The 14,159-nt window shown below is 36.1% G+C and overlaps 1 protein-coding gene across 1 annotated transcript in view; it reads right to left on the bottom strand.

Moving 5' to 3' along the window:
* The window catches only part of NUDT14 (nudix hydrolase 14), a 57,834-nt gene that overhangs the window by 21,474 nt on the left and 22,201 nt on the right, over positions 1 to 14,159 (bottom strand). Inside the window, exon 2 of the mRNA XM_083348307.1 lies at positions 4,617 to 4,660. Within this exon, the coding sequence (XP_083204433.1) occupies positions 4,617 to 4,660 (44 nt within the window). The remainder of the gene's footprint in view (positions 1 to 4,616; positions 4,661 to 14,159) is intronic.

Below are 14,159 nucleotides of genomic sequence, written 5' to 3'. Positions count from 1 at the left end.
TGACTCATTTAAGCAAGCTATCAATTTAATTAGACAGACAAAAAGCAAATATAATATTGAAGGATGCATATCAAGGTGTATTTTTTCTAAATAAACATATTCTACAATATGATTTCAAATCTAATTTCTGTTAAATACAATGAAATATAAGTCACATTAAAATGCAAGTTCATAATAATGACAGTCCTGGGAAAGAAAAAGGCATCAGAAGGAAGCTCAAATAACCCTGTCTTGATTCTCTTTGAATGATGGGGCAGCAAGACATTCTAGCAGCCTTTTAAGATTTTGTTATTATACCCTGCAGAAATGAAGTACCATACCGGTAATTCTTGCATTATCTATTTCCTCACCTTCCTACCTTGAAAGGGTGGCAAAGTTGTAATAATGAAAGTCAAAGAACACAGTAAAAAAATGGGAATGCAATTAAATATTAAGAAGACCAAATGCCCAAAATAGATATAGCAATCAATCTTGGAACTGACAGTGAAGATACTGAAGTGGTGGATGGCTTCTGCCTTTCAGGATTGCAACTGCAAACTAGCACTTAGTATAGCAGTAATGAAGGTTTTGGAAAAGATATTCAGATTTTGTGACATGTCTATTCCTATAAACTTTACAATCACATAGGCAGTGTTTTTATTTCCCCATGATACTCTATAAAAGTGAAAGTTGGACTCTGAGAAAGCAGGATAACAAAGAGTATTGACACTTTTGCCTTTGGTGTTAAAGAGCCTTGAGAATATCATGGAGAGCCAACCCCCCCCCCCAAATGGATTACTAATAAATCAATCCAGATTTGTTTCTGATAATGTTTTTGATTATGGGGATATATTTGGTTTTCCAGAAGAGTAAATCAAATGCCTCAAGAGATGACCTGTATGGATGAAGTAAGCTTTCTAACCATACAGCCATTATCTTATAATATAACGTTAACTGAATGCTAGCAGGACAAAGAGGAGAGATTCCTGGAATAAGAGTTGAACTCTCACTATATTCAGAGTTTGTTTGTGTATAATTGGGTGATTCTGGGCTTAAGTCTAATTTCTTAGCTTTGTATTTTAAGGCTAAGATGGATGAGCCCAATTAGCTGAATCTTTGAGGGAAAGAAAAATTCCAGTATAATTAAAGAAAATAACATAAGAGGCTTACAATGCAGGCAATATTACACCAGGTTTTGCCCTGAAATAAAATTTTATTCTAGTAGGAACAATTGCTGATGACATATTTTGGAGTAGGCAGTGGAGATAAAGAAGCATTTCCTATCTCTAGAATAATAGGAGTTCTGCAGCATGGAGTTAAATGGTTCACTGAAATACTGTGCTCTGTAGTCACTAAAAAAGTTACAGCACGACAGCTGCTGTACATGGGAAGGCAACAAATGCTATGTGACCAGAGATGACTGGCATAACATGTGCATCTTACACAATCATGTTCATAAGTATCTTAAAAATATTCTGTGGAAAAGCCTTTTTAAAATTATAATGGTATCAAAACCAACAAACTAGCCCATAAAACATTATAGTAGCACAGAAATTATGTTATTTACTGAAGAAACAATCTACAAATTGGTTATATCCCAAAATAGTAAAACATTGTGAGGTACTGCATTTTCAGCAACTCAGTATTTTGTTATAATCCTCCAGAGATAACCCCTAGAAAATGTCATTTTCTTTCTTAAAATGATGTTTTTGAACTGGCTTTCCTTGCTTCAGAACTCTCTTCCCTTGGAGGCAATGAGGGTAGTATAATTAAGAGCCAATTACATTTATCTTGACATAATGCCTTTGACAAGCTGGTTTAGTAAGGAGTAACTAGGCTGCTATTCTGATTCTTTGTTTTTCTGAATGGCTGGACAGAAGAATTAAGCAAATGAATTAAGTGCCAAAGGCTAAGCTACTATTCAAGTTTAAATCTAGCTTTTGCTCTGTGTACCCTAAGGAATATTTTTCTGTTTTTTGCTCTACTTGAAACATTCTGCCAGAACATTCTAAATTATCTGTGTTCCAATAAAATTTGAATGCCTCACATTTTCTGTGTTATGATAGGAGAAAATTGGAAATGTTTTGAATACATCAGGCTTAAAAAAACTTTAAAACAAATATGCTCATTTTTCCCCCAACCCCATGGCTAAGTGAATAATTGCCATTGCTTCTGTTGTGTCCAATAGGGATTTTAACTCTTTAATTTTAAAAAAATGCCCATTTTTTACATAGATTAGTTTCCAGATAGCAGTTAATATAGACTACTACTCTATCTCATTCAAGCAACAAGTATGTTTTCCAATTCATCTGCCTTATAGAAATAAGCTGAACAAAATGGAACTACAATGAACTACATCTACGTGGAGGGAAGTGTGTAGTGGGGTACTCTGTTTTGGGCCCTGTGCTCTTCAACATCTTCATCAATGATTTGGATGAGGGAATAGATGGGGAACTCATCAAATTTGTAGGCAACACCAAGTTGGCAGGAATAGCCAACACTCCATAACATAGGCTTAAGATACAGGAGGATCTTGACAGACTTGAACACTTGGCGCTATCTAACAAAATGAAATTCAATGGTGAAAAAAGTAAGGTTCTACATTTAGGCAAGAAAAACCAAATGCACAGGTACAGTACAAGTAGTACCTTGCTCAATAGTGGTAACTGTGAGAGGTATCTCGGAGTCCTAGTGGACAATCACTTAATTATGAGCCAGCAGTGTGCTGCAGCTGCCAAAAAAGCCAACAAAATGCTAGGCTGCATTAACAGAGGGATAGAATCAAGATCACGTGAAGTGTTAGTACCGCTTTATAACGCCTTGGTAAGGCCACACTTGGAATACTGCATCCAGTTTTGGTCACCACGATGTAAAAAAAATGTTGAGACTAGAAAGAGTACAGAGAAGAGCAACAAAGATGATCAGAGGACTGGAGGCTAAAACATATAAGGAACGGCTGCTGGAATTGGGTATGTGTAGTTTAATGAAGAGAAGGACTAGGGGTGACATGATAGCAGTGTTCCAATATCTCAGGGGCTGCCACAAAGAAGAGGAAGTCAAGCTATTCTCCAAAGCACCTGAAGGCAAGACAAGAAGCAATGGATGGAAACTAACCAAAGAGAGAAGCAACCTAGAATTATGGAGAAATTTCCTGACAGAACTATTAACCAGTGAAACAACCTGCCTCTAGAAGCTGTGAATGCTCCAACACTGGAAGTTTTTAAGAAGAGACCGGGCAGCCATTTGTCTGAAATGGTATAAGTTTTCCTGCCTGAGCAGGGGGTTGGGCTAGATGACCTCCAAGGTCCCTTCCAACTACATCATCATCATCATCATCATGATCATCATCATCATCATCATCGTTATTGTTATTGTTAGTATTATTAAAAATTCTCTGCTAGATTTGTATGCCTATTTATGTTTTTACAAAAACAAAACTCCTTAACTCTTGTATCATTAACATTATAAAACCTAAATAAAAAATAATTTGTAATGCAGCAGTAAATGCATTTATCATATGTATATAACTAGGCAAAATATAGACCTTATCATAAAAATAGAAATTAAAGCAGCATACTTAAAAAAACTGTAAAATGAAACTATAGACTAAAAGGCCCATAATATATAAACAAATATAAACAACATAAATCAGTAAAAATGTACCACTGTTCCATCAATGAACAAAACATGTATTTATATAACAGTACTTGTCTTGGCATTTGCAACTTATCAGAAGCATGTTTTAGGGGCTATCCCCATCCTAGCCAAAGGCCAGGTCTTCAAGGCCCTCTGAAATGCCAGCAGTATGAGAGCTTATACTTTTAAATTTGTATAGTTTTTATTTTTTTATAATTGTAAGCTGCACAGAGTTACTCTGAGATATGATGGACAGCCAATAAATAATTTATTATATAAATAAATACATCAATCATTCAATCAATCTCACGGGGAACCTCATTCCAGAGAATGGGTGCTGCTTCAGATAACACTTCTGGAGTCTCAGTAGATGATATTATGTAATCACTCGATCAGATCTGTTGTTATATAATAATCCATCTGAAGCTGGGAAGGGACTACTCATGAAAGTCATTGAGGAGGTATAATCCCATTTAATGCATGTAATTCCTTCTATCATCTTTGCTTCTCAAGATTCAGTTGCAGTTTATGGGCCCTTATCCACCATATCACTGTACAGTATTTAGACACTGATCTAAGATATGTGTATTTTGATTTAAATGATATGGAAGAGTACACTTAATTTTAAAGTTGCTGAGGACCTTCCCTAATGATTTTACACTAATATAAGTAACACTGGGGATGAAGCAGTGCTTTGTAGCATCCCACAAAATATTGCCAGGGTGTAAAAACATGGCCACCAAATCATATTCTCAAGAGATTACACCTGCAAGTACAAACAGATTCATAATCTGCTCCTAACTTTGTTTAATCCTTTTACATATACTGTATATAGTAATGTAGGTTTACTTCGTGGAGTTGGCAACACAAATATATATATATAAAGTCTCAAAATGATAAATATTATTATGTGAAACAAAGAGAACAAGAATGAGAGAACAAATTATTTTAAAAAGTATACAGTAGCATATTGCCCACCAGTTGCATTCTTTGAAATTTACCTGTCATGTGTCCTCATGAAATCCCAAAGTTTTGAAATACCATTCTGAAAAAAAGGTATAATAAATAAGTAATATGTTATATTAATGTTCAATCTATTCCCATGCAAATCAAACAAGTCAACTTTCAGCATGTTTTTAGTTATAAATGCCACAGTTAGTTTGGAAGCCTCTCTAAATTTCCTACTTTTGCTGGAAAAGTTGCATACATGCTAACTAGCTGCTGTGAAAAAAGCCAGGCTTTATGGGTGCATCTATGTATTTTTCTCGGCAATAATGTGGGAAGTGATTTTCCCATTGTCTTCTTGGAATATTTTTTCCAACAGTCCAATCTAGAGTGCAGATTATACTTTATCCAACCTTTCTCTTGTTTAACCATGACCAACTCTGCATTGCTACTGAACTGAGTTTAAATATGGTAGCATTTCCTGTTATATTAGATGACTGCTTAAAGTCTTTCCAAGAAAGTGCACAGGACATGTGTGTTGACATACAACTGACTCTAGCTTTATAATAGTCAAATAATTCATATTGGCTAAGATAGTTTATAGTTCCATGCCAGTGGACAGATTGGATCTTTGACAGTTCATCTTAACACTATTATTAGGCTTGAAACAAGAAAACAATTACACACGCGGACCAAAAGACAGTAACATTTTGATAAGGAATAGCTTATCAAACACTTGTGCTAATGTTGAGATCAAATCTGTTCCTTCTCATCCAGTGTTTCCAGACATCAAGAAATAACCTCAAAAATATCATTTTATTTGGACATAGAGCTATAACTAATATCAGCATATTGAGAATGCTTCACCCCTTACTGACAGATGACCTCACCCATTGGTTTCATGTAGATGTGAAACAGGAGTTCTGCGAAACTCCACACTGGCCCCCATCAACACCAAGTGGATCTGACCCTGGGAGAAGGATGAAAACTTTGTATTACTTTAGTTCCCCCACTTACAACTTTTTGAACTGATCCAGAAAGATACCACAATCAGCCATATTGAAAGCCACCAACAGATCAAGAAAAGCAAGGATGGATGCATAACGCCTATGCCATTTCTGCCACAGATTATCCACAAGCATGATCAACTGCCATCTCAGTCTCATATCTAGACATGACACTTGACTAAAAGGGGTATAGATAATCTCTAAATTAGAAAGTGACCTATAACTGCCCATCTTTCAGGGAATTTATATAGTTAGTTAACAGTTGTAGAGGAATAAAAGTACTTCCTTTTAAAAAACTATTAATCGGTATGTAATGTTGCCCAGTTTAATAGTTTTCTCTATTTTACGTTATATTGTTGTGGATTGAAATGAAAAATATTCTTTTTGTCTTTGCTGCTAGTATAATGGAATTCAGATCAGTTTTGTGCAGTTAAGCTTCTATTGTTCCAAATACCGACTTCACGTTGACAGTCCAGTAGGAAGGCTGCTAATTATTAATAGCAAGCAAACAGTTACCAATGGTTATATGGCTCTGTGTACTTTACAGCACATTAAATCTAACGTACTTATGGTGATTTTATCAGGTAATACACAAAATGACAATGATTTATTGTCTATTCAACAAATATGTTTATAAAATAATGAGGACATAACAAATGGGGAATCAACTTTGTCTTTTGAGGCTTCTCTTCATTGCCCCAGCTCAATAACCATCAACATGTTTACCATGCAGACATTCGCAATAGTAAGATGGGGTCCCAGTTACTGCTCCCATTGCTATTGTCAAAAGACTGAGGATATTTTTCTAGTATCACATTTATATAGAGAAAGCTAGTAGCAAAAGCAAACACTATTAACCCTGCAGTGCTAGCTCTACACAAAAATGTCCCCTTATTAGAAACTGCTTGAATGCTGGTATTTGTCAAATAAAAAAGAGAATTATCACAGAGAAATCTGTTTATGTATTTTTAAATATTCAGTCACTGAACAGATCTAGGCATTCCTGACAAATAGGATAGGATAGAATAGATAGAATTAAAATAACAGAATTGGAAGGGACCTTGGAGATCTTCTAGTCCAGGCGTTCCCAACCTATGGGCTGCGGCCCACTAGCGGGCCATGGCCTGCTGGCCACCGGGCTGCAGGAAAAACCAAAAGTACAAGTACAGATTAAGTGAAACCTGGCTCAAAAACAGTAACTGTGAGAGAGACCTTGAAGTCCTAGTAGACGATCACTTAAATATGAGCCAGCAGTGTGTAGCGGCAGCCAAAAAAGCTAATACAATCCTTGATTGTATAAACAGAGGTATAGAAACAAAATCATGTGAAGTATTAATATCGCTTTATAAAGCCTTAGTAAGGCCACACCTGGAATATTGCATCCAGTTTTGTTCACCACATTACAAAAAAGATGTAGGGACTTTGGGAAAAGTGCAAAGAAGAGCATCTAAGATGATTAAAGGCCTGGGGACTAAAAGGTATGAAGAACAGCTGCAGGATTTGGGTTTGGCTAGAGAAAAGAAGGATTAGGGGGAACATGATAGCAGTGTTCCAGAATTTGAGAGGTTGCCAAAAGAGAGGGACAACTTATTTTCCAAGCACCAGAGGGGCAGGACAAGAAACAATGGATGGAAACAAATGAAGGAGAGAAGCAACCTGGAATTAAAGAGAAATTTCCTAACAGTAAGGACAATGCTGGAGAAGACTCCTGCGAGTCCCTTGGACTGCAAGGCGATCAAACCGGTCAGTCCTAGAGATCAAACCTGACTGCTCTTTAGAAGGCCAGATCCTGAAGCTAACACTCAAATACTTTGGCCACCTAATGAGAAGGAAGGACTCACTGGAGAAGAGCCTAATGCTGGGAAAGATTGAGGGCAAGAGAAGAAGGGGACGACAGAGAATGAGGTGGCTGGATGGAGTCACTGAAGCAGTAGGCGTGAGCTTAAATGGACTCCAGAAGATGGTAGATGACAGGAAGGCCTGGAGGAACGTTGTCCATAGGGTCGCAATGGGTTGGACATGACTTCGCAGCTAACAACAACAACAGAGGACAATTAACCAGTGGAACAGCTTGTTTCCAGAAGTTGTGGGTGCTTCATCACTGGAGGTTTTTAAGAAGAGACTGGGCAGTCACTTGTCTGAAATGGTATACAGTAGTGTCTCCTGCTTGAGCAGGGGGTTTTTACCTTCCAGCTCTCTTCTGATTGATTGAAGATGCTTATATGAGAGAGATGCTTTTATGCCATTCAGGTTTTGTACTTGAAACTAAAATTGCTAGGTTCATACAATGCACTAAATCTTTAATATGAATTAACAAAACCATTTATAGCATAGCATAACATAGCATACTATGGCCAAACAAATACATATTATAGATTGCAGCTTGTGTAATTATATTGAACTGGGTTTGTACATCACAAACTGCTCAATCTCTTTTTAGCCTTAGTGTGTGAATCTAGTATCAAGCCTCTCTATAACTTATGCCTGCTGCAGAAATATTGCTTTATGTTTTATGCATGTGCCCTGTAATGCAGATATGACATATGATATGATCCTCCCCTCAGTTGTGAGAACTAAGCAAGAGAATGATCCTTGACATCCTCTGAATGGACATATGCCCCAAGCCTGCCGATTCAGATCTACGATCGGCTTTTTGAGGGTACACAAGAAAAAAAATTAGAAAAAAACAGGATGGTGATAGGATAAAAGGTATAAACATAAACCTGGGAAGAAAAGAAAGAAAATATTTAATGGAGATGTGGCAAACAGGGAAATTGAGTAAGGAAAGAGGGAGAAAAACCTTAGGAAAGTTTTACATTAAAGGATTAAATTCCATAGATAAATGATTGTTTTTAAGCAAGACCTAATTTTCAAGCTCCCTTTTCAGCAGGAAGGTACAAGTATTTGAAGTCATGCTACTTACTTTTTTTATGGGTCCTATTTTTACCAGCAATATAAAAGAATTCCCTATTCCTAATATACAGCAATTATTTGGGTGGGATGGGGAAATCATTTTCCTACTAGTTAAGAACAATATTTGCATCTCAGGTGATATAGCTAGGAAGTAACCAATATGACTAACAATATGACTCCATGCAGTTTCAAATGTTATCATGAAAATATCCTCCCTCTCTATACTGTCCTGCATAATAATTAAATTGCTGAGCACAAACAACAAAACACATTGAGGGATAGATTATGTGCCTAGGGGCAAAATGAAATGGTTAATATTTTCTTAAATTTGTACTATCCTGGTTTTATTAGCTAAAACATTATTTTGTTTAACCGTTTTCTATTTACCGGGTAAGCTAATGAAAACTGACTTCAGATCCAATGTAGTTTGCAAAACAAGACAAACTTGGATATTTCTAATTTGATTGAGGGTTTTCCTTTTTTTCGCCAGCTGCACTATTGATGCCAATTTCTGTCATGTGCCATCAATAGCTAACACAACGAGTGACTATGGCAATGCCCCTGAATGTTTTGTACCTCTAGGTCAATATGAACTTGATGGAGTTCATTTGTGCGCATTTCCCCTTGCATGCTTTTCCCTTTGTACTATTTAATTACATAAGCTTAGAAGGAATTTTCAGATCTTCTTTCAGCTGTCTTCTTGTAAATAAAATAACGAGAAAGAAAAAAACCTCCAAACTTTCTTTTTCACTGCTTAAAACATCATTATTTAAAGAGCATATAAAGCCAAATCTGCATATGGTATTGTGATATCAGAATTATCAACATAAATTCTGCATCACAAGACAGAGACAGCACATTTGGGCTTATATAAATCTCTTTGTAAAAAGAGCTCTTTTCTACACAGCATACAAAAAGTATAATCTTCCAACGCTTTCCGATGTGGAAGACAAAATCGTTGACAAAAGTTATTTCCCATACCCTTAATATGAACAGTTAAGGTTCTACAGTGAATATAGTGCTGGACATGGATCAAAATTTATATTTCTATTGCAGATAATATACCAAATTATTGATTTTTCTTTGCCATCTACCACAGACTTCTCACACAAATAACAAAATTAATCCAACAAATGTAAAATATGATAGTGCACTTTCCAGATTCAATTACAGCAATTTTCAGATGGAAGATAATGTTATCTCGAGGACCTTGATTATTTAGCATAGACAGTATACACTGAACTAAATGGATTAAGAATAGGGTGTATAATGGCAATAGTTATAAACAGCTTGTTTTGGGTTAGTGGGTTGTATGAGCCCAGTGGTTTTCATTTATTCAGCAAATCACAATTAAACCAAACTTAGTTTAGTGCACTATATAAACCCAGTCAGCATGACACCTTTACATGTTTCCAAATATAACAAACAAATAATTACACCAAGTAAAATCTTTCAAGTGAGCTTGACTCCTTGATCCCATTCCCATGACAGGTTCTCTATTCTCTTTTTGAAACAGAGCCAATTTGACGGACTAGAAATCAGGAAGCATGAGTTCTAATTCTCCTTTAGGCATGAATGTTAGATAGGTGACTTCAGGCCACTCATTCTCTCTCAACCCAACCCACATTACAAGATTATTCTTGTGAGGAGTATAGTAGATAGGAACATGAGTTATACAAAATAAAGGTGGAATATAAATCTAAAGATTAATAAATAATGTAGCAAGGTTAAACACCTACTGTGACCACCTAACACAAACAAATGAACAAGGCATGCATATTTGCATAACATTTTGAATGTCAATGCTGCAAACCTTGACATGTTTTTTCACTGACAATATAAGAGGCAGCCTTTTGCTTTAACTGTTTGGCTTTGAATCACTAAAGCGTGGGAGGAATTCAACCCGGATGTTTTCAGAAGATAAGAGCCTGCTTCAGAAGGGAAATGAAACTTCATGTGTTAAACTAATTGGTGAATGTGATTTATGACGTGTAATTAAGGGAGGGAGATTCTGTATGATATGATGTGTTAAGGGGAGGAGAATTCAGATTCTGGCATCCATCCATGAGTGCTGATGCTCCGTTCTCATTATTATAGACTTTTTTGGAATAAACAATCATGCAGTGTTCTTCTATCTGTCTCATTAATTGGAACCATGACATTGAACATATGTTGATGTTTGTATCTATATGGTAAATGTAATCAATAATCTGAATAAGAAAAAATAAAAATAGTTATACTAGTAATAAATCTCATCATATTGACCAAATTATTTATGATCCCATTGTTTAGGCTGAGACCCAGCTCTCATTGTTACAAAATTCAAAGTCTGATTTTGACAGTTTTGATCTTTGAATTAGATACTAATTGCATTCTAACCTTGCACTACCCATTAAGCAATGTAAGGTAGCATGTTTTGATTTCCATTTAGCTATTTAGTTTTTTAGAGTTTCTATTAATGATTTAGTATCATTTTTACCACTGTAGTTACTTAAATTTCTGATTCAGGCCCCAAGTCAGAAATGAAAATAAAATCCTATTTTTACAAATGATGAAAGCAAAACAAAACAGTACTGTTGAATCCTTTTCTAAAAAGTTCCAAAAAAATAATCTTAGTGTCTCAGCAGTTACCGAGTTTCCACATTCAAAGCCAGCTACAAATAAGTGTAACAATACTGTAGACTCAGACTTCAATCTGCATCCAAATTTCAACTGACCAATCTAAACAAAATGTAATAAACCATAAACTTGGGAATAACCATTTCTTCCCATGCAATCATCTGAAAGGTGTACACTTATAATTTTAATTGACAATATATATTCACTATTTATAGCAACTTTTATAAGTTTTATATTTTGACAAGTGACTGTAAAGAAAACACATCCGCAAGGTTATGGCTATGTAGCTTAACTGTGAAGGTATTTTTTCCACCATTAGGAGGTAAAACAAACATTTCTGAACATGTTTTCTCTGCTCATTCATCTATTAATGTGATACCACAAATACCACAGCTAAGGCCACTGTGTTCATTCAGCTATGAAACTTACTAAATGGCTTTGGACCAATCAGTATTTTTAGTCTAGCTCCCTCTTATAGTATTCAGCATGCAAACAGAATAGCTCCATGAAGAATACACTGAGCAAGAAAATGAGGGACATAAAAAGGAAGTACTGTATTTTAATAAACATATTACTGTAAACAAGCATTGTGGTGGAAAGCAAGGCCCCTGAGACTCCAGTTTCTGCCTCTGCTGCAACATCCAGCTGGTTATTCTCACTGTTGTCTTTATGCTGTTTGTAGCTCCTCTCAGCAGTGGGAATCTATAGCTTCAAATGTGTCACTTGCATATCATGTAATGCCTGCAGGTGCTCCAAATACATCCAGTCCTCAGCATACAGATACCATGCACCATCCCAAAACCAAAAAATGAAACCAATAAATACCACAAACAGACAGCTCTACAAACAGCAAGAAAAATGACAAAAACTGTTTCACACTCACACCCCATTGTAACATTACAAGCTTCTCCAACCCCAAATACAGTTCAGGGTGCTATGCAATCAGTTCTGAGGCAACTGAAAATTGACTTCCTAGGGCATCTTTTATCTTCCAGCAAGGACTGTTATCTGAAAGAAAGAAGATCAGTAGACATGTTGTTGACATAAGAAAACATACAGTGAATTCTTTTGAATTGCCAGCATTTCTGCATAAATATGAACTAAAAGGTGATTTATATATTGATTGGGGAATATGATCCAAAGCTACATATTTTTGTGGTAAAAGTAAACTTTTGCTTTCAGTAACTGTTGTGCCCCCTTGGCCATCAATAATTGCAACTGAACATTTCCGATAACTGTTTGATCAGTTTTGCACATCAGCTTGGAGGAATTTTAGCACATTCCTCCTTATAGAACAGCTTCAACTCAGGGCTCACATTAGCCGGCCACTTTGGGTCCTTTCACACCATTTATATAGGCTTTAGGTCAGAACTTGGTCATTCCAAAACATTAACTTTCATATGCTTTAACCATTCTTTGGTCATACGACTGTTTGTTTTGGGTCACTCTCTTCTGTACTTGCTGTCTTGCAACAAAAATCAAAGATAAAAAAAATTCTTAACTGCTTAACTCTTTTTTTACATTGGTCTTCACATAAAAAGAAACTATAGCCCAGCCTACTAAAACCATAACTGTAAAAGACGGACTAGAAATAAAAATTAAAACAAGCAAGAAAATGTTAAGAGAACACCTGTCTGATCTTGATGAATATAAATCATGGGGATCTGACAGATTACATTTCAGAGTTCTGAAGGACCTGCTAGATGTTACCTCAGAACCATTGTACTGTATCTTTAAAAAATCCTGAAGCACAGGGAACTGCCAGAGGATTGGAAAAGAGATGATGTGGTTTCCATCATCAAAAAAGGAGGAAAAAACCATATCCAAGAAACTACAGACCAATCAACCTAACATCAATACCTGAGAAGATACTGGGAAAAATAATAAAAAACCGACCTGTGAACATCTAGAAACAAAGTTATAACTAGTAGCTAACAAGGGTTTGTTAAAAACAGATCATGCCAAATCAATCTTATTTCATTCTTTGACAAAGTGACTAAATTAGTAGAACAGTGAAATGCTGTGGACATAATCAGGGCTTTTTTTCTCATAGAACGCTCAGTACGGAGTTCCGGCACCTTTTTTGGATGGAACCTTGTAGGATAGGCAAGGCGGGTTGTATGACGTGTGAGTTCCGGCACCTTTTTCTTTTACAAAAAAAGCACTGGACATAATATACTTAGACTTCAGCAAGGCATTTAACAAAGTAGACCACAACCTACTTCTTGGTAAACTAGAAAGCAGATAGATGGCATAGTTAGACAGCATCACCACCAGATAGATTTGTAACTGGTTGACAAACTGTACTCAATGAGTAGTCCTTAATGGTACTACATCTACATGGAGGTAAGTAAGCAATGGGGTACCACAAGGTTTCATCTTAAGCCTGGTACTGTTCAATATCTTCATAAATGACTTAGATGAGGGAATAGAAGGGAAACTCATCAAATTTGCATATGACACTAAGCTGACACGAATAGCTAACATCCCAGAAGATAAATTCAGGATCCAAAAAGATCTTGGCAGACTTGAACAATGGGCCCTATCCAACAACATGAAATTTAATGTGGAGAAAAGCAAGGTTTTACACCTAGGCAGGAAATACCAAAGGTACAAGAACAGATTAGGTGAAACCTGGCTTAAAAGCATTAATTGTGAGAGGGATCTAGGAGTCCTAGTAGACGATCACTTAAATATGAGCCAGCAGTGTGCGGCAGCAGCCAAAAAAAGCTAATACAATCCTTGATTGTATAAACAGAGGTATAGAATCAAAATCACGTGAAGTATTAGTACCGTTTTATAAAGCCTTAGTAAGGCCACACCAGGAATACTGCATCCAGTTTTGGTTACCACATTACAAAAATGATGTTGAGACTCTGGAAAAAGTGCCAAGGACAACAACTAAGATGATTAAGGGCCTGGAGACAAAAACAAAAACATATGAAGAATGGTTGCAGGAATTGGGTATGGCCAGTCTAAAGAAAAAAAGGACTAGGGACATTTTATTTATTTGTATTTATTTATTTGTTTCGATTTATATACCGCCCTTTTCCCGAGGGA

The sequence above is a fragment of the Vipera ursinii genome, assembly GCF_947247035.1.
Source record: "Vipera ursinii genome assembly, chromosome: 1".
NCBI lineage: Eukaryota > Metazoa > Chordata > Lepidosauria > Squamata > Viperidae > Vipera > Vipera ursinii.
Note: the sequence above shows the minus strand (reverse complement) of the source record. Positions and strands in the feature narration are given on the sequence as shown.